The sequence below is a fragment of the Rhinopithecus roxellana genome, chromosome 16 (assembly GCF_007565055.1).
Source record: "Rhinopithecus roxellana isolate Shanxi Qingling chromosome 16, ASM756505v1, whole genome shotgun sequence".
Taxonomy (NCBI): domain Eukaryota; kingdom Metazoa; phylum Chordata; class Mammalia; order Primates; family Cercopithecidae; genus Rhinopithecus; species Rhinopithecus roxellana.
The window spans coordinates 1,071,057-1,095,495 of record NC_044564.1 but is presented as its reverse complement, the minus strand read 5'-3'; the positions used below and the strand labels follow the sequence as shown (position 1 = coordinate 1,095,495).

At 46.7% G+C, this 24,439-nt stretch overlaps 1 protein-coding gene across 5 annotated transcripts in view; it reads left to right on the top strand.

Annotated features, from left to right (window-relative positions):
• ANKS6 (ankyrin repeat and sterile alpha motif domain containing 6) overlaps positions 1-23,778 on the top strand; it is a 65,562-nt gene extending 41,784 nt beyond the window's left edge. For 2 of the 5 annotated variants that reach the window (XM_030919751.1, XM_010357629.2), the window contains exons 13-16: positions 3,514-3,581; positions 10,198-10,314; positions 19,167-19,263; positions 23,237-23,778. In XM_030919751.1, coding sequence (XP_030775611.1) covers positions 3,514-3,581; positions 10,198-10,314; positions 19,167-19,263; positions 23,237-23,286 — 332 coding nt within the window. In that variant the 3' untranslated portion in view covers positions 23,287-23,778. Of the gene's footprint in view, positions 1-3,513; positions 3,582-9,430; positions 10,133-10,197; positions 10,315-19,166 lie in introns of those variants that run through there. The other 3 variants (XM_010357630.2, XM_030919752.1, XM_010357631.2) reach the window with 3 other exon arrangements.
• Positions 23,779-24,439: the final 661 nt, after the last annotated feature.

Here is a 24,439-nt window from a genome sequence, read left to right as displayed (position 1 = left end):
ATTCAGTTTAGGTTTTTATGCCCCATTGTTTTCCAAAAAACAGTGGAGACAGTGGATGTCTGTATGGACTGCCCATACCCACTCTCTTTCCCTTTTGTTCATTATTAAAAATGGTTTGCAAAGTCCTAATTGGGATGAAGAAGGAAGAGGGCCAATAGCACTTTCCTTGTAGAATAATTTCTCTGGTTCAGAAAGCTTAGTTTTCCCATTGAGAGTTCCTGGGTCTTGAGGCCACAAGCTGTTTGTCCTGTGGGTATATGATTGTTACAGGCCAGGGGCTGCAATCCATCCCCAAAGAGCTATTTTTATGATATTCTGGGAAATATGTGGTCCCAGTCGAGGACACATGTGAGCTTTGCCCTGCCTCATCTCTCCATCTGCATTCTTCCTCTCTGGACTCCACCTGTTAGAAGCAGCAAGGCTTGTGACAGCATCACCTTCTCAGCCTCACATTAGTTCCAGGAGATTTTATTGGGCAGTCCCCTGGGTGCCCTAACCTGTGCACCCAGGGGAACTCACAGGGAGACAGACACATTCAACATAATGACATTAGAGTGTAACACAAGGTGAGGTCATACCTGCTATCAGCACCATGTGCCATGGAAGGCTCCGCTGGCAAACGGGCACTCCAGCTGGACCACGACGCTGGGAAGAGACAGGCAGTCCGGTGCCAGAGCTGGCTGTTCAGTTTGTAGGAAATGCCCAAGCTGGTTGTTAAACACAACCATTATTTATAAATTACATGGACTTAGAATTAACTACATTATAGAAATATAACAGTATATTGTACTTAAAATGTATTTTTTACTCATTTTTGTATATTTATCTGTGCTCTTGAGGTTGTGTATATCTCATATCTGCATTGTGAATACCCCATAATGATGCATTCCTACTGCGCATCTCTGCTCAGCTTCACTCTCAGGGACATTAGATTGATAAGTTGAAATTGGCTATGATGGGGGTATTCATACCATGGAAATTGGCAAATGCTGTCAATCAGGGCTTGCTTTATTTTTTTGAGACAAGGTCTTACTCTGTCACCCAGGCTGGGGTACAGTGGCACGATCACAGCTCACTGCAGCCTCAACCTCCCTGGTCGCAAGCAATCCAGGGCTTGGTTTGTTGTCTTATAGATATTGTCTACTTGTAATCTAGGCAGTGATGGAAAAATGTTAACAATGAGGATTAAACTTAAAAGAATGTTGTGTCTGTAACTGTTATCTTGTGAATCGCACAAAAAATTGAGAAAATATTCTTCCAGTATTTGAAAATCGTTATCTGATTCAGCCAAGTTAGTCACCTGAAGTTCCAACATTAAGTATTTGTTGTTTCTTTTTATCTTTCTTGTTCATGTAAACAAAACTCTCAGCCAGCGTTCATGTTGGAAACATATTCCTTGGCTGTGGGTACAAGAGTAGGGCAAAAACAAATGAAAGCATTTGGTGAGAATCAATTGGCTGTATGGAATTTATAAGAAAGAATATTATATGTTTTATTATTTGTAAATTGTGTGCTATAAATCATCATTATTAGTAAAATCTGCAATAGATTTATGTGACTGTATACATGCATACATCTTCCCCCCGAGAACCAGTTGTTAAGCATTTACCAGCACGCCACTCTGGACGAAGGCTGCATGTATAGGGAACGGCAAGAGCAAAGGTTTAGTGTCATGAAATAAACAGATTATGTGTGGATTGGGATTTGATTTGTCTCATACGTCCTCGCTCAGTAGCCTTTCTACTGTGAAGCTTTCCCTACTCCCTTGGGCTGGGTCAGCTGTCCTCTTTGTCCCCACCTCGCCCTATTCTTGCTCTTCACCGTAGCATGCACCACCCATGAGAAAACTGGAGAGCAGGTGCCTAGCACAGGCCTAGTAGCTAGACCACTGGTCTTGATTCCCTGCTCTGCCACAGTCTAGCAGGATGACCTCACCCAAGATGTGGTATCAAGCCTTTCTGTGCCTCAGTTCCTCATCTGTGAATGGGGACAGTAATAGGATCTACCTCATTGGTGTTGTGAAGAGCAAGTGGTTCATCCATGTACAGGCTGAATGATAGCACTGTGTATTAGCTTTCACCCTCCTCATCCTATCTTCCCAGCCACACTGAGCTTCACAACAGGGATCTCTCCATCCTTGCTACCCAGTGTCCATTGGGCACAGTGGTAGTCACTGCTGGAAGGAAGGAAAGGAAGTGGGGGAGGGAGGGAGGGAGGGTGAGTTAAGAAAAGAAGGAACCCAAGCCTCCTGATCACTTATTTAAGCTGCATCCACTGCCTCAGGACCTTTGCACCTGCTCTTCCCTGTCTGGATGCTGCCTAATGCTCTTACTCCAGATATCTGCATAACTCACTCCTTCATTTACTGCTCATAGGTCACCTTAGAGTCTTTCCGTGACCGTCCTCTGTAAAACAGCGTTTGTAAAACTGGAAATGCTGTCATCTACCTTAATGCTGCTCTCTTCTCCCTTGCTGTCTTGCCTATCAGCCTTTGTTTGTTTGTTTGTTTGAGACAGGGTCTTGCTTCGTAGCCCAGGCTAGAGTGCAATGGCATAGTGGCATAATTGCAGCTTACTGCGGCCTCAAACTCCTGGGCACAAGTGATCCTCCTGCTTCAGCCTCCTGAGTCACTGGGACTGCAGGCACACACATCACACCACCCAGCTAATTACTTTTAAATTTTTTGTAGAGATGAAATCTCGTTATAGTGTCAGGCCTGGTTTTGAACTTCTGGGCTCAAGTGATCCTTCACCCTTGGCCTCCCAAAGCCCTGGGATTACAGGCATACACCACCTGCCTGGCCCCTGTCAGCCTTCTTATTGTCTGTTTTGGTATCTGTTGAGTCCCCAGTGCCTAATTTGGCAAATCACGATTGAATGTGTGAGTGAATTATTTCTCCAAGCCCCTCAGGTGCTGGTTTTGTCTCCTTTTCTTTATTCTCTCTGTTCTGACACCCCAAATCATCCTCTTTTGCCCTTCTGGCTCTGCTGTTCCACATAGATGCCTTTTTCCTTCAGGAAGACCACAGCCTCTGCACACTTGAGCCAAACCCCAGCTCTGCTCTGAAGCCCACCACCTTCTTTCCTAAGTTCTTCCTCACACTAGCTGAGGACTTGCTGGCATTGGCATTTACTGCAGGCATTGGCATTTACGGTGCCTTCTCGCACAGAAGGCAGAGTTTTAGTTCTGGCAGCTGCAACTCCCAGAACTTGAGGGTCGCATTCTGGAGGGAATCAGTCCTGGCCCAGACTCGATGTGTCTTTGCAGCCTTACATGGGGTTTTGTCAATTGCTGAGGGCCTACCTTGAGGGGAAGAGGGTGCAGGTAGCTCAGGACCCACCTCCAGCCTCATCTGCAGGAGCCCAGCTGAGATCAGCTTTCTGTGTTGGTGTTTCTTATAGAATTTCATTTGAAATAAGATTACCACTACTTTATAGAAGTTTGAAGACCACTTTTTTGATAACATGTTACCAAATTCTAAAATGTTTTTTTTTTCACCTTTCCCTCTTGAAGATGAACTGACCGGAATCCTTAAGAAATTATCACTTGAGAAATATCAGCCCATTTTTGAGGAACAAGAGGTAAGAATGCTCTTTTTGAATGTCAATTTAAATCTTACTGTAAAAGAAAACTTTGGGCCGGGCGCGGTGGCTCAAGCCTGTAATCCCAGCACTTTGGGAGGCCGAGACGGGTGGATCACGAGGTCAGGAGATCAAGACCATCCTGGCTAACACTGTGAAACCCCGTCTCTACTAAAAAAAAATACAAAAAACTAGCCGGGCGAGGTGGCTGGCGCCTGTAGTCCCAGCTACTCGGGAGGCTGAGGCAGGAGAATGGCGTAAACCCGGGAGGCGGAGCTTGCAGTGAGCTGAGATCCGGCCACTGCACTCCAGCCTGGGCGATAGAGCGAGACTCCATCTCAAAAAAAAAAAAAAAAAAAAAAAAAAGAAAGAAAGAAAACTTTGTCTGAATGTGTAGGTTTTCATTTTGCAAGACTAAATTGATCTCTTGCACTGAGACAGCTGAGGAGATAGAATTCATGCTCAGCGGGTTTAGTTCAGTTTGTTATTGTGAAATCCTGGGGACTTATGGCTAGCTTTGTTATGATAGAATTTTGTAATTTTGAGCAGTACTTTCTCTAGAAAAGTTTATTTCTGTCCTGAAAACATTTTTTTGTTGTGTGTGATTGACTGGCAGACTTATAGGCTTAAAGTGGGCTGATAGTAAACCCTAAGGAACCTGTGTTATGTGTCTGGATCTAGGGTCTGTGGTGGTCTGAGAGAGTTGCTATGTGTTTAAAAGCATTCAGATTCACATAAAAAAAATACTATTCTGGAGTTTGGCACTTCCTCAAAATATTAAACATAGAGTTACCATATGACCCAGCAGTCCTACTCCCAGGTATATTCCCGAGAGAAATGAAGACATGTGTCCACACAGAAACTTGTACACAAATGCTTGTAGCAGCATTATTCATGAAAGCCAAACTGTGGATACGACTCGAATGTCCATCGACTAATGAATGTATAAATAAAATATGCCTGTGCCATGGAATATTATTTGGCCATGAAGAGAATGAAATACTGGCACATGCTACAACATAGATGAACCAGAACACATCTTGCTAAGTGGAAGAAACCAGTCACAAAAGGCACATAGGGTGTGCTTCCATTTATATGAAATGTCCAGACTAGGCAAATCTATAGACACGAAAAGTAGATTCGTGGTTGCCAGAGAGTTGGGTGGAGGGGTGGGCGGGTGGAATGGGCAGAGTAGGGAGTGACTGGAATGGATACACGGTTTCTTTTGGGGGTGATGAAAATGTTCTAAAACTGAGTGTGTGGTGATGGTTACACAACTCTGTGAATGTACTAAAAATCATTGAATTGTATAAATAGGTGAATTGTATGGTGGATGAATTATATCTCAGTAAGCTGTTAAAAAATTTACTGTTTTAGCCAAGTAAAACTCCTCCACAGGCCCACCAGCCACCAGGGTATAATCACTGGTTTAGAACATTCTAGTGAGCAGCTTAGTAGGTGAAAACTGTCACAATTGCAGAGCAATCATGAGAATCACTCATTGTCCCCACCAGACTTGAGATGCAATTGAGGAGCTTGTATTTTAGTTCAAGAAACAAACAGAGGGCACAGTAGCTTTCCTCCTCCCGTTTGCTTTTCTGCCATATGCAGTCTGCCATTCCTGCCTCTCTGGTGTTTTAAACCTTAGCAATGACTTTCTCCAAGAAATCTTTCCCTATTGCTGATCGCTGCCTGCTTTTGCTGATACGTTTATGCCTTCTTGGAGTATAAGGAGAACACATCTTAAAGTACACTTCTGCTTCTTGAGGTATCGTGTCTCTGGCTCACAGGGTGACATTTGTTCTGATTTCTTGGCCTTACCCCTTTTTCTGACCTGGCATGTCTGCGAGTTCATCTGTCCTTCATTCAGAGGTTGTTGTGGTTGTCCAGCATAGGGAACAGGGGTATGTTTCAGCTGACATACAGAGCTTCGACAATGTTCATGGGGAGAGGAAGGCAGGCTGTGCAGATTTGCTCTAATTTTTTTTTTTTTTTTTTGAGGCGGAGTCTCACTCTGTCGCCCAGGCTGGAGTGCAGTGGCACGATCTCAGCTCACTGCAAGCTCCGCCTCCCGGGTTCACGCCATTCTCCTGCCTCAGGCTCCCTAGCAGCTGGAACTACAGGTGCCCGCCACTATGCCCAGCTAACTTTTTGTATTTTTTAGTAGAGATGGGGTTTCACTGTGTTAGCCAGGATGGTCTCGATCTCCTGACCTCGTGATCCGCCCACCTCGGCCTCCCAGAGTGCTGGGATTACAGGCTTGAGCCACCGCGCCCGGCCTGCTCTAATTTTAATAACTCACTCACCTAGAAGTTTCTGTAGCCTCTGGGGTCAGGGAGGGAGCTGGGGCCTGAGGCGGTGCCATGAGGAGGGCTGGCAGCCACTGGCTGAGGACCTCTGTGTGTGTTAGGTTCATGTGAGGTTAGCTGAGGCAGTGCCCGCGTCTCTACTTGACACAGGTGCCTGTGCTTGCTGGGGGCCGAGTTCATTGTCTCTTCATTTTACTTAGTTTCTCTCTGGCAACATAAGAGCTGGTTACACTGTAGGGGTGCACTCTCTGTATGGACCCACAACCCAGTGTTTTCCTTGGAGGCTTTAGTAGGACTGAGGTTTTAACCCTGCTGATTGCCACCAGACCCAGTCACCACAGCTTCATGGGTACTTCTCAGTCCCTTGCAGAAACTCCTGGAAGTATCTGGCATGTAGATAGTACTTTTCCCTAGTTTCCAACAGTAAACAATTCTCTCCATTAATATGCACTTACAGTCAATCAGTGAGAATTTGGAAGAGGAATGAAGTTAATTGATGTTCTCATCTTGCCACATTGAAGCTAAAGACAGACTAATAATTTTCATCTTTCTACCTGTATTAAGGTGGATTTGACTATGTGTATTGAAAAATACCAAAATAATGGTACCTTAAACAAAAAGTGATTTTTCCCACAGAAAGTTTGGAGATGAATCATCTGGCTCCTTTTAGCTCTCTGCTCCACCCCACTAGTATACGTGGCTTGTATCCTCAAAGTCCAAGATGGCTACTGGAGCTCCAGCCATCACATCCACATTCCAGGCAGCAGTATGGAAGGAGACTGCAAAAGGACACATTCCCTCCTTTTTAAAGAGACTTCCCCAAAGTCCCACACAGTCTTGATTATATCTCATTTACCAGAAGTTTATCACCTGACAATACTTATCTGCAAAAGAAACTCAGAAATATGTTTTAACTGTGTGGAAATGTGCCCAGCTAAAAATTGGGATTCTGTTGCTTAAAAAAAATAGGGCATGAATATTGAAAGGATACTGGGATATTTCTGCCTCATTCCTGCTACCCCTTCACAAGTAGGCGTAGGAGAGGAATTCCATCTCTGGTGCTCTCCACCTAGAATAAGCCCTGAGAGTTTGGCATCCCCCAGGGTTGACGGAGGTCAGAATTGGGAAGGTTGGCCAGGCACGGTGGCTCAAGCCTGTAATCCCAGCACTTTGGGAGGCTGAGACGGGCGGATCGTGAGGTCAGGAGATTGAGACCATCCTGGTAACACGGTGAAACCCTGTCTCTACTAAAAAAAAAATACAGAAAAACTAGCTGGGCGAGGTGGCGGGCGCCTGTAGTCCCAGCTACTTGGGAGGCTGAGGCAGGAGAATGGCATGAACCCGGGAGGCGGAGCTTGCAGTGAGCCGAGATCCAGCCACTGCACTCCAGCCTGGGCGATAGAGTGAGACTCCGTCTCAAAAAAAAAAAAAATGAATTGGGAAGGTCAGTGCAGATGGAGAGGCAGAAGATTGATTGATTGATGCAGTCATTCATTCATTCAGTCAACAAACACATACTAAGTACTTGAGACCCTGCCCCTGCCAGACCCTCTGCCAGAGCTGGGTGCTGGGAAATGCAGATGCCCAGAATACTCTGGAACCCAGAGAAGGGGTCTATGAAATGAGGGCCAGAGAAGACCTGGGTTGAGAACTAAGCTGAACTTTGGAGAAAGAGGGGGAACGGACCTGGAAGAGCATCTGGGAAGAGGGAGCAGGACTCATTGAGGGAGCCTGTGGTACTCTGGCTTGGCTGGGGCTGGGCCAAGGCCAGCTCATCAGGAGGAGGGAATGGAGCTTGACCAGGCAGGGCCTGGACAGCGTGGACTTACTTCTGTACACCATGGGCTTGAGGTAGTTGCAGGCTAGACAGGTCTGTAACCTCTGGTATGGAGGTGGACAGGGGTTGGAAGGGCAGAAAGGGAAGAATAACTGAGAGGGAAAGACCAGTTAGGAGGTGGAGGGCCCCTCACCAAGAGGGCAGGTGCTGAGGACATCAGAATCGCTGAGGACTGGCCATGGTGCCAGGCTGGATGTGGGTCCCTGCTAGGGGTTGGGATTGTGGGGAGAGACTCGTGTCCAGCAGGGCTGCGGGCAGGAGGTTTCCATTAAAACGACATCACCCATCCATTCAGCCCCTCAGCACACCGTGAACTGTAAAACACCCAAGAGATGCCAGGAGCTTGCTGTTGCCAGAGGGGTAGGGGTGCCTGCATCTCAGACAGGGCTAAGGATGGGTTAAAGGAGCAGATTCTTCCCCAGTGACTCAAACCTGGTTCAAGGTTTTGTTTGTTTTTAATCCAGAAAAGTAAAATGACTGTTAACAGAGAAAAGGAAAGATGGGGAGTAGGGAAAATTTCAGAAAGAAAATCTCTATCCCTACATAAATCAAATGTTGTTTTTTTTTTTTTTTTTGAGGCGGAGTCTCACTCTGTCGCCCAGGCTGGAGTGCAGTGGCGCGATCTCGACTCACTGCAAGCTCCGCCTCCCGGGTTCACGCCATTCTCCTGCCTCAGCCTCCCAAGTAGCTGGGACTACAGGCGCCCGCCACCTTGCCCGGCTAATTTTTTGTATTTTTAGTAGAGACAGGGTTTCACCGTGTTAGCCAGGATGGTCTCGATCTCCTGACCTCGTGATCCGCCCGCCTCGGCCTCCCAAAGTGCTGGGATTACAGGCGTGAGCCACCGTGCCCGGCCTTCAAATGTTTTAAAGAAAAAAAATTTTAATCTTGATAGGTATGAGGGAATATAAAATAAAGCCTGCTTATAAAGTGAAAGACTGAGGATTTTCAAGAAGTTATTCAAGTGTTATTTTAAATGGCAATAGCATATCTCTAAAGTGTAATAGTATCTTGTAGTTTGTAAATGTAGATCATAAAGCTGTTTGTAAACTCTCTTTGTAGATCCCGCATCCACCCTGTAATTTATATGGTGGGACTATAATTTTTTGGTGGGGAAACTGAGGTAAGGCACCTGCCGAGGTCCCCCGGCAGTGAGTGGAAATTGGCACTCTATCTGTCTCCAGGGCAGCACACCCTCCTGCTGCTTAGCTCTGGCTGAAGACGTGGGTGTGGGCAGCCAGTTCTCTGTCCCATCTCCCAGATGAGCGCTGTTGTTGGAGTCTGATTTGTGAAGCTGTAGCATTGTCTGCAACAGCATCTCCCCGGGGGAGGGGCCCAGGCTGGGGACCCAATGCCTTAATGCTTAGGGAAGTGAAGTCATGTTAGCAAGAGGGCTACTGCCCTCAGAAAAAGCCCATGAGGGAGGCCAGGGAATCTGCGGCTGAAGGGTGATGTGGCATTGTGGAAAAGGGCGAAGATGCTGGAGCCCTCTGCCAGGGTTCAAAGCCAGGCCCTGCCACTTACTGGCCATGTTACATTGAATGCTAAAAAAAAAAAAAACTGTGCGTCAGTTTTCCTGTCTCCAAAGTGGGGATAGTGATCTACCCCCCTGATGTTATGAGGGTTAAATGACTCAGTCTATCTGAAATCCTCAGAAGGTGCTTTGCATACATAGTGCTAACTGCCCTCCTCTGGTCTGACAGTGAGACTGGCTTCCCAGTGGACCTGGATTGGATCCTGCCAGGTGTGGACCCCTATGCCAGAGGCCATTGTTGTCCGACATGCAGGGTGATGGATGTACTTCCTTCATTGGAGTCCCTTCCGACCTTCCCTCCACCTTGCCATAGAGGAACAGAAGCCAGTGGAGCAGAGGGCTTGATTTCCTGTCCAGGGGCCAGGCAGGGCTGACAGAGCTATCAGGATCTCACCCATAGAAACCAAGACTTGCAGTTTTGAGATGCCCTTATTCTGAGCTCTGCTCTCATTCTCCATGGCCCTCTCTCCTTTATTGCTTCTGCTTATTTCCTCACTCTGTCTTTCCACAGTCTGTCTCTGTCTGGTGCGTGGTGGGGGAGACGAGGTGAGTACTGCCATACGTTTGCACAGTATCCGATGTTGTTAAAAGTACAGCAACATTGCAGTTACCTTTCTAATAGCAGGTCTTGGATTTCTCCTGTTCTAGCCACCCAGATGACTATCTCAGAGATTTTCCTTACTTGGCTCATTTTAAGGGTCTTCCTAAAATGCAACTGTTCAGAAAATCCAAAAGCCAGATCTGAGGAGAGTTCGTTTTTCTTTTTTTAATGTTTTCAACAACGCTTTAAAGATAAAGTCAGGACTTAGAAGTAGTAAATCATCATCAGTTTACTACTAATAAGCACTCATAGCTCATAATCGTGAGATTACTGTTGTGGCTGGGAAGAATCTGTGGCATCCAGCAGATGGTGGCGAATCCCCTCTCTCTCCCCAGGTGGACATGGAAGCGTTCCTCACACTGACTGACGGTGACTTGAAGGAGCTGGGAATTAAGACAGATGGGTCCAGGCAGCAGATTCTGGCAGCGATTTCTGAACTGAATGCAGGCAAGGTACTGTTCTCTGTTTCTTGTATTTCCGTGTTTCAGACATCTGAGAGCTTCACCAGGGTCCTGGGATCTCGAGAAGGTCTTACTTCCTCTCCTCTGTCATATCTGACAGTGAGCAAGCACTCACTACCTCCCAGCATGGTCTCTTCCCCCGTAAAGTTTCTCCCCAGATTGAGCTGAAATCTTCACTTAGCTAATATCAATGCACAGGGCTGGGTGTGCCCTCGGGAGCGCTGTGAAAGCAGAGCCTTCGAGCCTTTGATACAGACAGGCCTTGGGGTCAGGCTGGCCTGGGTTTGAATCCCAGCTCCTTCACTTATTCACTGTGTGGTGTGAGGTGAACACCTCTCTGAGCCTCGCTGTCCCCATCTGTAGGGTGGGGATGGTGGTGGTGTGTCAAGGACTGAAATGCTCAGCAGAGCTCCTGGCACACAGACAGCCGTCAGTCACTATTGTTGGCTTCCCACGTTTTTGTCTCATGTTAAATTTCTCATCAGCTTTAAAACTAAAAATATCAATGCTCCCACCCTGCGCCCACCCAGAGCCACACACACACCAAAAACAAAAAGAACCACAAAAATAAAGACAAATCACCACTCACTTTGCAACCTTCATTGTAGTTGCTGTTGGGTTTTTGGAACTCCTTTGCTGTCTGCTTTTTTTCTTAATATACGGTGGCTTTTTTTTTTTTCCAGCAACAATGTGCAGTACCTGTTTACCTGCTGCTTTTTCACACTTTGCCTAATAGCTTTCCACTTGCTGGACAATAGTCTCATGCCTGGAATTTTGTTATTATGGATATTGCCATAATGGACATCTCTGCCTTTTTCCCCTTCCTTCCTTCCTTCCTTCCTTCCTTCCTTCCTTCCTTCCTTCCTTCCTTCCTTCCTTCCTTCCTTCCTTCCTTCCTTCCCTCCCTCCCTCCCTCCCTCCCTCCCTCCCTCCCTCCTTCTCTCCTTCCTTCCTTCCTTCCTTCCTTCCTTCCTTCCTTCCTTCCTTCCTTCCTTCCTTCCTTCCTTCCTTCCTTCCTTTCCTCCCTCCCTCCTCCCTCCCTCCCTCCCTCTCTCTGTGTTCCACAGTATGCAGAGATATCAGAGAGCATGGCCACTTTTATGGTTCTTTATGTTGCTGGACTATGCACAGAAATATTGAACAGACACATAGCACCAGCAGCAAATAAATATTTACATGGTACTTTATCATCTACAAATCACTACATATGTTTCCTCATCAGTCCTGGAGACAGCCCAAGGAGGCCGGTGTCCTTACACTTACTTCGTCTGGCTGGCACGGGTGCACAGTCTAGGGAGGGGAGCATGGTGCCCAGGTCACACGGTGGTGGGCAGTGGGGGGAGACTCTAAACCCAGGCTTCCTGGCCTCTTTCTCTTCACCTCTCTGCAGCACTGTGCCGTGCAGAGGCGGCTCCTCTCAGCCCTGCCAGGATTGGAGGCGGTGGTTTTTGTTGTCACTGTCGTCATTCCTATTTCCTGCCTGAAGGCTATGAGGTGATCCTTCAAAGGGGTGCCCTTAGCATTGCTTTGGGCATCTCAAGGCCAAGTAGTTTTCCTCCAGTCTTTACTAGTTCCTTCTCCTCTGTAAATGGCCGGATTCTAAACATTTCTTGGTTGTTGCAGGGGCCTGGACCACCTCACTTTACATATAGGGAAGCCCAGGCTCAGAGTTGGGCAGTGATGCCTGACTTCCGGACCAGCACCGCTTCTGCTCTGCTGTTAGATATCGGCGGGGAGGGCAGGGGGGTAAGGCAGGTATGGAGTTTGTCAGAGGCAGGCAGATCTCGGCTGTTAGGAAGGGCATCATCCAAGAAACTGAAGCCTGAGGGTGGCTCACAGAAGGTGAATCAACCAGAACAATCTCTAAAGACTGGGGCATTGATTTAGTCATGAAAAAGAGCCTTTATGTCTCAGGCACCGTGTGAGTATTGACCATTCAGAATCACTCTGTGCCTCACGTTGTGCTCTGAGCATGTCATACATTATAGTCATTCATTTAATCCTTACGAAAGCCGCTGAAGTCAGTTTCAGTTTATAGATGAGGAAACCAAGGCTCAGAGAAGTTGAGGAACTCACCCAAGGACTCCAGCTGCCTCAGTGTAACTAACCCACAGCACATAAAGGAGAGGCAGGTGGTACTGTGAGAGCTCCTGGCTTGGAGTCAGGGCTGAGAAGATATCCCTGAGGGAGTGGCAAAGCAGCTGAGACCTGAAGCAAGAGTGGAAACCAGTAGAAAAGTGCGGAGCAGGCAGAGGTAGGCACACATGCAAAGGCCCTGTGGTGAGGTGTGCAGTGTGTTTGAAGAATAAAGGAATGACTGGAGCACAGAGCAAGAGACATGAGATGTGGGGAGGCCCAAGGGACAGAGCAAGGCCCCCAAGGTGGTAAAGGATGATGCCGTCAAGTAAGGGAAAGGCCTTTGGGGAGGAGAGGTGGCTGAGGGATGGCGGGGCGGTGAAGGGCTGTGGCCCAGGCGTTAGAGGAACCTTTCACCACCTGGCCTCCAGAGGCCAGATGTGTGAACCAAGGAAAGGGTGGAGTGGGGAAAATCCAAGCTTAAGCCAGTTAAGGAAGAAGGACAGAAAAGGCTCTGGAGGCAGGGCCAGTGAGAGGACAGGCCGGGAGCTGATGCCACCAGATGGCAACTGCTAATGCTTCCAGAACCTCCCCTCTGCCCTCTGTGACTGTGGCCTCCTTGGCCCAGGATCACAAAAAGCAGACAGACTGGGCTAGTTTGCAAACCTTAGGAAACTTAACTGACATCATCAGAGTGAATGATGTGACATCTTGAGCCCATCCCGATAGAGGACATTGTTCTTAAAGTTTATACAGACTAGAGCCTTTTTTCAGTTTCCTCTCAAATTCATCCCCCTTTCCCCCCATTCCCTGTTCTATGACAGTCTGCATCCTATACTAAGCAGGCCCCATCAGGAGAAGCAGAAGGGACAGCTGTTAGTGGTTCTGCTTCGGGGCCTAGCTCACCAGCTCCCAACCAAGAGGCCCAGGTGCCTGTGACATGCCAGGCCAAGAGCACCACTCAGTCCCACCCATGTCACTCCAGCAGGCAGCATCCACCCTGCAAAGTCAGGCAGTTCCACACAGTAATAGGTACAAGGAGAAGGAGCCGATCTGAACCACCTCCCTGGAGAAAGACCCTGTTATTCAAGAGTAAATAGTACCAGAGAAAGTCCTCTGAAAGTGAGGACCATGTATCATCATGAGTCATCGAGAAAAGGCATGTTTAGGAGAAGTATAATAGTACAAAAGCAAATTTAACTTCTGCTGCATTATTCTAAGTTAGCACTGCAACTGCGTGCTGATTCTCAGATGTGCAAAGACCTCCTCAGGCCAAAGGTGGCTTCCAAGAGCCAGTTCACTGCGCTTACAGCCTTCAGATGCTCTGGGCCTTGGCTCTTCTAGACTGGACTTGCCTAACCTTGACATCAAGCATTCCTGCCTCTTTGGTTTTGCTATAGGGCATGAATTTCTCTTTGTAACATTCATACTTTTTCTTTTGCAACGCAAGCTTGGCCAACCAAGAGAGAGTACCCATTATGGCTCTCGTGCTCTGTACACATTGGAGAGCCTAGAGAAGGACACATGAGATGGGGAGGCCCAGCTTTCCTTCCCTGCAATGTCTTTCTAGCTGTGGCCCACAGCACACTGGTGGGTTTTAGAATCCATTTAATGGGGCATGAGTAGCACATTTTAGGAAATAGAATAGAAAATAGCAACATGCTTTTGCAGATAGAAAGGACAAAATGTTTCAGTTATATATGTTTACATGAAAACAGGGTGTGATATAAAATGCATTTTTTACACAATCAATAAGATTGAGCATTTTGGCCTAAAATTTTTTTGAGTATTAACCAAACACCTGCCCCATAATATAATAACATCAGCAAGTCTTATTAGGCATAGTAATATTAGCAAAGCTTGTGGACTCTCAGCCTGCAAGCCACGTCACTTGCAGATGAACCCACCCCAGTACTGGAATTGTAATGTGTGCTCGAGTCTGCTCATTAAGTTTGTTAGCTTTGGGTGAGTTATATATTGGAGGTTTACCAGAAGTGAGGAGTTAGTTGGTCCTAAGTCATTGTTTCTTTCTGTTGCCCTTTTTTGTGGTTGTCACTGCAGTGCATATGATTTTATTAAATTTACACAGTACCAAAATGGTGAAAATAATTTCTTTAAGAAATCACAATCCAATCGCTCAGAGGCCAACACTGTTCACCTTTGGGCAGATTACTCTGCAGTGTTTTGTGTCCTTTTTCTTTGTTTTTTCTTTTTTAAAGAGATGGGGTCTTCCTGTGTTACCCAGGCTGGCCTCAAACTCCTGGCCTCAAAGGATCTTCCCACCTCAGTCTCTTGAGTAGCTTGGATTATGAGCACGCATCACCACACCCTTAAATTTTTTTAAAAATATCACTGAGATAAATTTGGGTCTGTAATTTTGTCTCCTGCTTTCTTTAATATGAAATATATGCAGCTACTCATGTCATTAAGAACTCTTTTTCATATAAATTTGCATAGATGTGCTAAAATTAATTTTTAAAAAATTCCTACCTGTTGGTTATGTAGATTTTCAAACTTTGTATAAATGGTGCTGCAATGGACAGCTTTGTGTCTAAGGCCTTCTAATCATCTCCTCACAGTAGATGTCTGAAAGTGGAAATACTGAATCAAAGAGTCAGAATCAAGGTGTATGTATATCTGAATAACTTTCTGGAAAGAGCCAGTGAGCAGTTCCACTGGCTGTGAGTGTGTGAGAGTTTGTTGTTCGTTTCACTGCAGCTTTGCCAGTATTACATCAGTTTGTTTTTTAATCTTTATTAATTTGATAGGCAAAAAAAGGTACCTTGTTTTAATTTGCATTTTTTGAAATACTAGATAGGTGAACCTTTTTTCTACGTGTAATGGCTGTTTTTTTTTTCCTTTTGAGAGTTATCAGGCAGGTCCTTTAAAACTCAGGGGTTTTTAAAGGGCAATTATCGTTATCATCTTCAATCAGTTGTAGATGCAGGAAACAATTATGGTTTTAATCATCTGCAGCTCCCTCCTAAGGTTAGCAGGCAGTGAGGGCCGGAACCCTGTCTTGCCCTGACCTCATTTCTCAGGCAATTAAGGCTAAGGTGGTGTTTAATAATAAAATTGTTGTCAACCCTTCCATTTACATTTCAGCCCTCTGCAGTTTGCACAGTGCCACCCCATTCATTATCTCAGGGTGAGCTTCAGTGCAGCCCTGGCAGGTCACATTATCCCCATTTTACAGATACTTAGCGGAAAAGGGGTGGGCCTGGGATGCTGGCGCTAATCAGTGGTAGAGTGGGGATTCCAGATGCTCTGACTTGGCATCCAATGCTCTGTCATACCCTCCAGCCTTTGGATTGTGTTGATGGAATCTGGAGGGCATTTTTCCAGCTTATTTAAAATTGTTTGGATGGGTTGGGATGAAGGGAGAATCTTACTGTCCTCTTGAGTCTAGGAGGCCTCATCAGCACAAGACGTGTCTATGTGGGGGTCTGGAGAGGGGCCCCTCTGGCCTATGGGGAGCCCATGAAATGAAAGTAAGTTTGAAGTCTGGGCTCATTCAGTGGATTTTCCCCCCTTTTCACTCTTAGTAGAGAACAATCTACCAGAGATGATACATTTTTAATTTAATTTACATTTTGACCATATTTATTAATTTTTAAAAATATGTTTAATCCGCTGCTGCCCTCTGAGGATACGACCTGTCTGCTTCCAGCTACCCACACAAGGTCTGATGGGGAAATGTGCTAAAATTAATTTTTAAAAATTTCCTACCTGTTGCTTATACAGATTTTCAAACTGCTGCAATGGACAGCTTTGTGTCTGAGGCCTTCTGACAAATCCCATAGCCATCACATGAGGGACTGTTATCATCCCTGTTTTGTAGATGAGGAAACCAAGGCCCAGGGAGATGAAGTATCTTGCTCAGGGTGACCCTGCTAGCAAATGGGAGAAATGGGCTCTAAACCTAGACTTTGACAGGGTCTCGCTCTGTTGCCCAGGCTGGACTTGACCTCCTGGGCTCAAGTGATCCTCCCACCTCAGTCTCCAAGTAGCTGGGACTACAGGTGCATGCCACCATGCCCAGCCCAGTCTCTGTTCTTTGTTGTTGTTGTTGTTTTTAATTTTTTATTTCCATAGATTATTGGGGAACAGATGGTGTTTAGTTACATGAGTAAGTTCTTTAGTGGTGGTTTGTGAGATTTTGGTGCACCCATCACCCAAGCAGTGTACACTGCACCCTATATGTAGTCTTTTATCCCTCACCCCCTTCCCATCCTTTCCCCCTCTATCCCCCAAAGTCCATTGTGTCATTCTTAATGCCTTTGCATTCTCCTAGCTTAGCTCCTACTTACACGTGAGAACATACGATGTTTGGTTACTTCAGTCCTGAGTTACTTCACTTAGAATAATAGTCTCCAGTCTCATCCAGGTCACTGCAAATGCCATTAATTCATCCCTTTTTATGGCTGTGTAGTATTCCATCATATATATATATGTGTGTGTGTGTGTATATACACACACACACACACACACACACACCACAGTTTCTTTATCCACTCGATTGATGGGCATTTGGGTTGGTTCCACGATTTTGCAATTGTGAATTGTGCTGCTATAGACATGTGTGTGCAAGTATCTTTTTCATATAATGGCTTCTTTTCCTCTGGGTAGATACCCAGTGGTGGCATTGCTGGATCAAATGGTAGTTCTACTTTTAGTTCTATAAGGAATCTCCATACTGTTTTCCATAGTGGTGGTACTAGTTTATATTCCCACCAGCAATGTAAAAGTGTTCCCTTTTCACCACCTCCATGCCAACATCTACTGTTTTTTTATTTTTTTTGTTATGGCCATTCTTGCAGGAGTAAGGGGGTATCACATTATGGTTCTGATTTACATTTCCCTGATCATTAGTGATGTTGAGCATTTTTTCATGTTTGTTGGCCATTTGCATATCTTCTTTTGAAAAATGTCTATTCATGTCCTTAGCCCACTTTTTGATGGGATTGTTCGTTTTTTTCTTGTTGATTTTTTTTTGAGTTCATTGTCGATTACGGATATTAGTCCTTTGTCAGATGTATAGATTGTGAAGATTTTTTTCCCACTCTGTGGGTTGTCTTGTACTCTGCTGACTGTTCCTTTTGCCATGCAAAAGCTCTTTAGTTTAATTAAGTCCCAGCAATTTACCTTTGTTTTTATTGCATCTGCTTTTGGGTTCTTGGTCATGAAATCCTTGCCTAAGGGTTTCATGTAGAAGGGTTTTTCCAATGTTACCTTCTAGAATTTTTATAGTTTCAGGTCTTAGATTTAAATCCTTGATCCATCTTGAGTTGATTTTTGAATAAGGTGAGAGCTGAGGATCTAGTTTCATTCTCCTACATGTGGCTACATTGTTGAAAAAGGTGTCCTTTCCCCACTTTATGTTTCTGTTTGCTTTGTCAAAGGTCAGTTGGCTGTAAGTATTTGGGTTTATTTCTGGGTTCTCTATTCTGTTCCTTTGGTCTATATGCCTATTTTTATACCAGTACCATGCTGTTTTGGTGACTGTGGCCTTATAGTATAGTTTGAAATCAGGTAACGTGATGCCTCCAGATTTGTGCTTTTTGCTTAGTCTTGCTTTGGCTATGTGGGCTCTTTTTCAGTGCCATATGAATTTTGGAATTGTTTTTTCTAATTTTGTGAAGAATGATGGTGATATTTTGATGGGAATTGCATTGAATTTGTAGATTGCTTTTGGCAGTGTGGGCATTTTCACAATATTGATTCTTTCCATCCATGAGCATGGGATGTGTTTCCACTTGTTTGTGTCATCTGTGATTTATTTCAGCAGGGTTTTCTAGTTTTCCTTGTAGAGGTTTTTCAACTCCTTGGTTAGGTATATTCCTAAGTGTTTTATTTATTTATTTATTTATTTATTTATTTATTTATTTATTTATTTATTTATTTATTTTTTGCAGCTATTATAAAAGGGGTTGAGTTCTTGATTCGATTCTCAGCTTGGTCGGTGTTGTATAGAAGAGCTACTGATTTGTGTATATTAATTTTGTATCTGGAAACTTTGCTGAATTCTTTTATCAGTTCTAGGAGCTTTCTGGAGCTGTCTTTAGGGTTTTCTAGGTAAACAATCATGTTATCAGCAAACAGCGACAGTTTGACTTCCTATCTGGTTGCTCTGGCTAGGACCCAGTCTCTGTTCTTAATCTCTGAGTATTGATGCCTCTGAGCCTGGTATGCAGTGATGATGTTTTCTGGGCTTAACGGAACATTCACATCCACGCTCTTTTCTCATCTGAAAATGTGTGTATAGGGGGCAGGGGGCGTTGTAGGAATAGAGTGAGAAGTGAATCTCTGTGAAGACAAATCTGGCAGCTTTTGGGCAAAGGGAAGCAAAGGCAGTTTAAACTCTTATCCTGTAGCAGAAGGAAACTGGGCTCCCATTGAATTTTCTGAAAATCTGAGGACTGGAAAGATGCACAGAGGCGCAGGAAAGGAGACCTCGAATCTGGGCCATGTGACTCGGGAAGAGTCAGTCCTGCCCCGGGCTCAGCCTCCCGCTCTGTCCAGGGGTTTGGGGTCCTGCATCCTGGGGCCTCTGTATCATTGACAGGCTGTGATGGTGGGTGCTGGGGAGATTCTGACTCAGTATGTTTTTATTGAACTCGGTACTCTTTCAATTAGATAATTTATTTTCCCCAAGACGCCCATGGGTTTTTCAAGTATAGTTGAACATTAACAACACTGTGTCAATTGAATTAATGGTTAAAAGGTTTAATAAGACTTTCTGTGTCTGTTTTCAATTTCCTCCACAGGGACGCGAGAGACAAATTTTACAGGAAACCATTCACAACTTTCACTCTTCCTTTGAGAGCAGTGCCAGCAACACCAGGGCCCCTGGCAACAGCCCCTGTGCGTGATCCTCCTTCCTGCGGCCACCAGCGTGAGCTCTCTGAATCCCGGGACCCCTTCACATGGCCACGGCCCCAGCCCTGCCCCCGTCACACTGCTGTTGCTTAGTCACATTGTTCCCTTTGCTCGGGATGCCCGCTTCACGTCCACTGCATTCGTTGGTAGTACTTGTTGCTGCAACGAACTTCAACACACAGAGACAGATTCCCATGTAACAGTCCAGTGGGGGTGCTTCTGGTCGGCAGGTTGGGTCACTCAGTGATGCAGGCACTCAACTCCTTTCATCCTGTGCTCCGCCCTCCCTGGAAGCCTCAGAGTTTGCTTCTGGCTGGCAGCAAGGGAAAGGGACGATGGAGAAGGCACAGCTTCTTCTTACCTGCTTTGCTCTTAACTGACACACATCACTCCTGCTCATGTTCCCTTGGCTGCTGTTAGTCATGTGACCCCACCTGGATGCAGAGGAGGCCGGGATGTGCAGTCTCCACATAGTGGCTTCCCAGCAACAACTTTTGACTTAGATGGGGGGTATGTATTATGGTGAGAGGTTAGCCCTCCTGCCACATCGTCCCTTAAAACTTCTAAGTTGTCCCTCCTGGTCCAAGTCACCTGTCAGATGGAGTCTTTTTGACCCCTTCCAGCCGCTGGGTCCCTCAGTGCTATGTGTGTGACTGCTCTAGCATTCCATTGCACCTGCTGCATACAGCTTACAGCACGCGTTCAAGATGCGTATGTCAAACGCGTTTTTCTTTATTGCAAAGACAGTCTATTATAGAAGGAAAGAAGTAGAGGCCTGCTGTGTGGATCCCTTCTTCTTCCTAGCTTTCAGTTTGCTTATCTGCAAAGTGGAGGGTCAGACCAGATGATGCTCTGGTACTCCACAGTGCTCACCCGTATCACTGCAGGGCTTTCTGCACTGAAAGTGGAAGCAGAAGACTAATGGGTCACATTGTGAAAGTCCTCTGGTGCTCAAAGGTTCTAGGCAAAGAAGTGAAAATTTGGAATTTTTTCTACATCCTGTCAATGCTGTGTTCCTCAAAAGGAAATTGGCTTGTGTAGTTTCCTACCATATCATATTACACTAAATTAGAGGGGCCCTGACTTTTAAAACCCGGTGGCTTTCTGAAATATTTTCCAGTGAGTGACTAATTCAGCCAGTGCTTGTTGCATTTATGTTAGATACCAGGTGCCGAGTGTGCAGACACCATCCAGAGCCTTCAGGCTCTCGACGGGCAAGAGAACACCTGTAAATAGATGGTCCCGACATTGAGAAGCAGCATGGTAGAGTGAGCAGACCTTGTGCTCTGGACTCAGGTTCAAAGTTCAGATGCAGCTCAGTGGCCTCTTAGTTGGAGCTTAGAACCAGTGTGCCCAAAGTGCTGGGTCTGCAGGAAGTACCCAGTAGATGGTAGGCTGCACAGAATTCTAATCTCTACCCTGAGTAGTGCTGAGCCACAAGTTGGTCTCCTTGGGAGGTGCCATCTCTCATCTGTCTCTCCCCCAGCCATGAAAGCCCACTCCCCTATGCTGGCTTTCAGAGGACATCATTACCTTACTGCCCAGAGCCTCGTCGTTTTCTTCCCCTGCCCTCATAGTGGGTGTTTTTCCTCTAAATCCTCTCAGCCTTCCACCCACAGAAGCCAGCTTTCCACAGGACTGAAGACAAAGTATTTCATTTAGCTGTTACTGACAGACACCTATACAAAGGTTTCTCATGTTCCAGCCTTTTTAAGGAGACAACTCATTCATCCCCTACTGTGTGTTGCAGCTTTATCTTTGTCATTTCATCCTCATGGCCACCCTGGAGGGGGCATCGTGTAACCTCATCTCGCACATTGGGAACTGGATGCTTAGGAGAGGGAAGCTGCTTGCCAGTTAAACAGCCCAGAAGGAGGAGATCTGGGCTCAGAACTGGACCTGGTGGGCTTGCAAGCCTGTGCCTTTTCCACTAACTCCTATAGACTCTCGGAGCTAGAAGCACTTCAGATTCTTGTTTTAATTTACTGATGGCTTCGGGGATGAACAGTAGGCCTAGAATTGTTTGCCTCTGAAATTCATGGCCCCTGACGGTATGTACTTTGAGGTTTTGTGCCTGCTTTTTGCTGTGGTGCTGTTGTTTTCATAATCATATATGAAATATATGTGGTAAGTCTGATTGAACACCAGTGATACACAGCTGTGCCGGGGGGTCACCTTCCCACAAATGTAGACCTCCATGAACTCAGTTGATGACCCTGGACGGAGCGGGGCTATTCCCATTTTGCAGACAGGACAGCAGAGGCTCCAGACAATGCTTCTCTTTTCTTTTTCACTGGACTCAAATGTCCGAGGCTTTTCCTCCTAGGAAGTTTGTCTGCTGGTTCACAAGAGGTCCCTGGCACCCTTTCTGGGCATGTTTGGATGTGGATGATAGGGAAGAGAAAGGGCACCCCAGCGGGGGCATGTGCGCAGGCAGCACGAAACGTGTAGGCTATAGATCGTCAGGGAGGAGGGGTCAGTTGGGTGCTTGTTTTTGTGATTTTTGGTCCTTTATCACCCCCTTCCCTTCTCACATGTGTCCCCAGCCTGCCTTCAGGAGGCTGCGCCCCCCAACAAGAAGCGCCTCCCTTGCTCGTTGACCTTCACCAGCATTTCCCAAAAGTGTGCTCCTTGGAACCCTAGTTCCACAGGATGTTAATAGGTTTTCCATAAAAGTAGGGTGCATATGTGAAAGTGGGGTGAGGTTCCCTGGTCAAGTAGGTTTGGCAGACACTAAGTTAAAGCGAGCTACGTGATCATCTTTGCTGCAGGCCTCTCATAACCTTCAGCATGCCCACACGTGTCAGGCCTCTTCACAGGACCAAGAAGCTCAGCATCTCCCACATTACTCTCATCACTTCTCCAAGGTGCTTTTGCAAGACTGGAATTCCTTGGACACCACTGGGGAAGCCCCGCTTTGACTGGAACAGCGGCAGGCAAGAGGCCTCACAGCCCTGGGAGTGGGTCAGGGCCGTTGGTGGTCACCTTTTTTGTCCCCAGCAGCTCTCTGCAGAGGTGGTCTGCTTGGCAGTGGGACATCGGGACGGGGCCTGCTTTGAGATGGCAGGGTCCCTGTTCCGAAAGCTCTCCAGCCTTGAGGGCATTGAGCTCAGGCTCCACCCTGAGCTCTCCTGTAGGGTGGAGGGCGTTGTTTCCCAGCACCCAGGCAGTGTCTTGCGGGTGTGTCCTGGGTACTGGATGTCCAAGTCCCCGCTGGCCACAGAGGGCTCCTGCCTCTAGTTCAGTGCCACAAAATTGTATGGAGGCCAGCTGGTTTTGTGAGGAGAATGTTTACTTTTTAATTCTTTTGTTTACCGACATTTACTAAGCATCTACCCTGTGTGAGCCCCACTCGTATGCTTTGCCTCCAAAGATGAAAAAGGACTTCTCTGCCCTCAAGGGAACCCCACAGTATCTTAGAGGAGACAAGCACGTCTGTGAGATGGTGTGGTGATGAAGCGTGTTGGGTATATGGCTCAGGAAAAGTCATCGATGATGGCTCAGACTCTGCCTGGGCAGACCCCAGAGGAGAGAACTGGAGTGGGGCCTGGAAGGGCAGGTTTAGGCAGGAAAGAGAAAGGGCATCCCAACCAGGGCATGTGCTAAAGGCAGCACATAATGTGTAAGTTCTAGATCGTCAGGGAGGAGGCGTCAGTTGGGTGCGTGTTTTTCTGGTTTTGGTCCTTTGAAATGAGTGGAAGCAACCTGTTACCCTGGGAAGAGCACTGGACGTAGTCAGACCTAGCGCTGCGTGACGTTGAGCATGTTTCTTACTCCCTTTGAGTCTCAGTTTCCCTTTTGGTTACAAGGAGATAGCAGTCCCCATGGATCAGGTGAAAGTGAAAGCCCTTTTCACACTGGAGCAGTGCAGATGTGGGAAACCTCAAAGATGGTTGCACATTTTACATCCTTTCATCTCATCTCTCTTCTTTCTTCTCTCCCTTCTGCCCTGACATAGCCATGGCTGGGTGGGTGAGGCCAGAAGAAACTCCCTCCAGCAAGAGGTAGCAGCTGCTGACGTGGCTCTGCTGGCATCGGAGCCCACAGAAGTGAGGAGTGGCCGATGGACCTGCCCTCTAAATGTGCCTGACTCTGGGTCTTGCTGTCAGTGAGATTCCCAGCACAGCAGACAGAAAGGTAGTTTGGCCAAGTCGTAGAAGCTGATCTAGCAGGTAAAAAGGGGGCAGGAACCCGTCTCTTTTGCTCTTGCCTTGGAGCTGCCTGAAGACATGGGCCAGGCCGGAGGCTGGACAACTTTGGACAGATATGCTGACCTGTGCTTCCAAGTAAATGCCTCCTGAAGAGCCCGGGACCCTTCCTAGGAGAATTCTGCAGCCAGAATGAAGGTGCCATCAGCAGGAGGTGCTGTGAAGCACTCTCCTGTCGCTGTCCTTGTCCATTCCTAGCAAGTTAATCGTGTCTTGTTAACCAGCAGTTCCTGTTCAACGTGTAAAGAGACCTGATATTTTCCCTAATAAAGCTGATACCAAATTTTGCAGGCCTGGCCCTGGGTGAGGTGGGTCCTCTGGCCTCAGGGCGCTCTGCTCCTCCTTAACATGCAGACTGAGTGGATTTAGTCCCTGCCTTAATTTCAGCCCCCCAGCAGAGAATCCAGTCCCCAAAATAACAGTTGTTGCCAAAGCTTGGGAATGACAGAAGGGAAATCCACACAGAATCACGGATAGTGAGCTCGAGCACAAAGCCCAGTTCATTGTCCTCGGCTCTCCTGCCCGGCACCGCGCTTCCTTCCTAAGGCCGAGACCACATCTCCCTGCCCTTGAGAACTCCCTTTCCTCCAGGACCCCCGCCAACTCGGGGCCCTGTCCAGTGGAGTGGAGCCATCTCGCATCAGCATAGGGACCCTCCCAGGTGTCCATTTCCTGCTGGAGCCTTTTCCAGGGCAGAGACACAGGGCATGGCCATCCTTGTCAGGGAGACTCTGTCTCGACCTCCAGGTGGCTGGAGTGGGTTTGGCCTTCCCCTGTAGGACCCTCACTAGGGCCACTGTATCCACTACCAGGAGTCTAGAATGTCATTTTAGTTTCTGCCCAAGAGAGTGAGTTTCCATTTTCCTCACCATAGACACTTTTTTATTATTTTATTGTTATGTTTATGCAGGGACTTAATTATTTGAAAGATTATTGTTTGTCGGCCTGTGTGT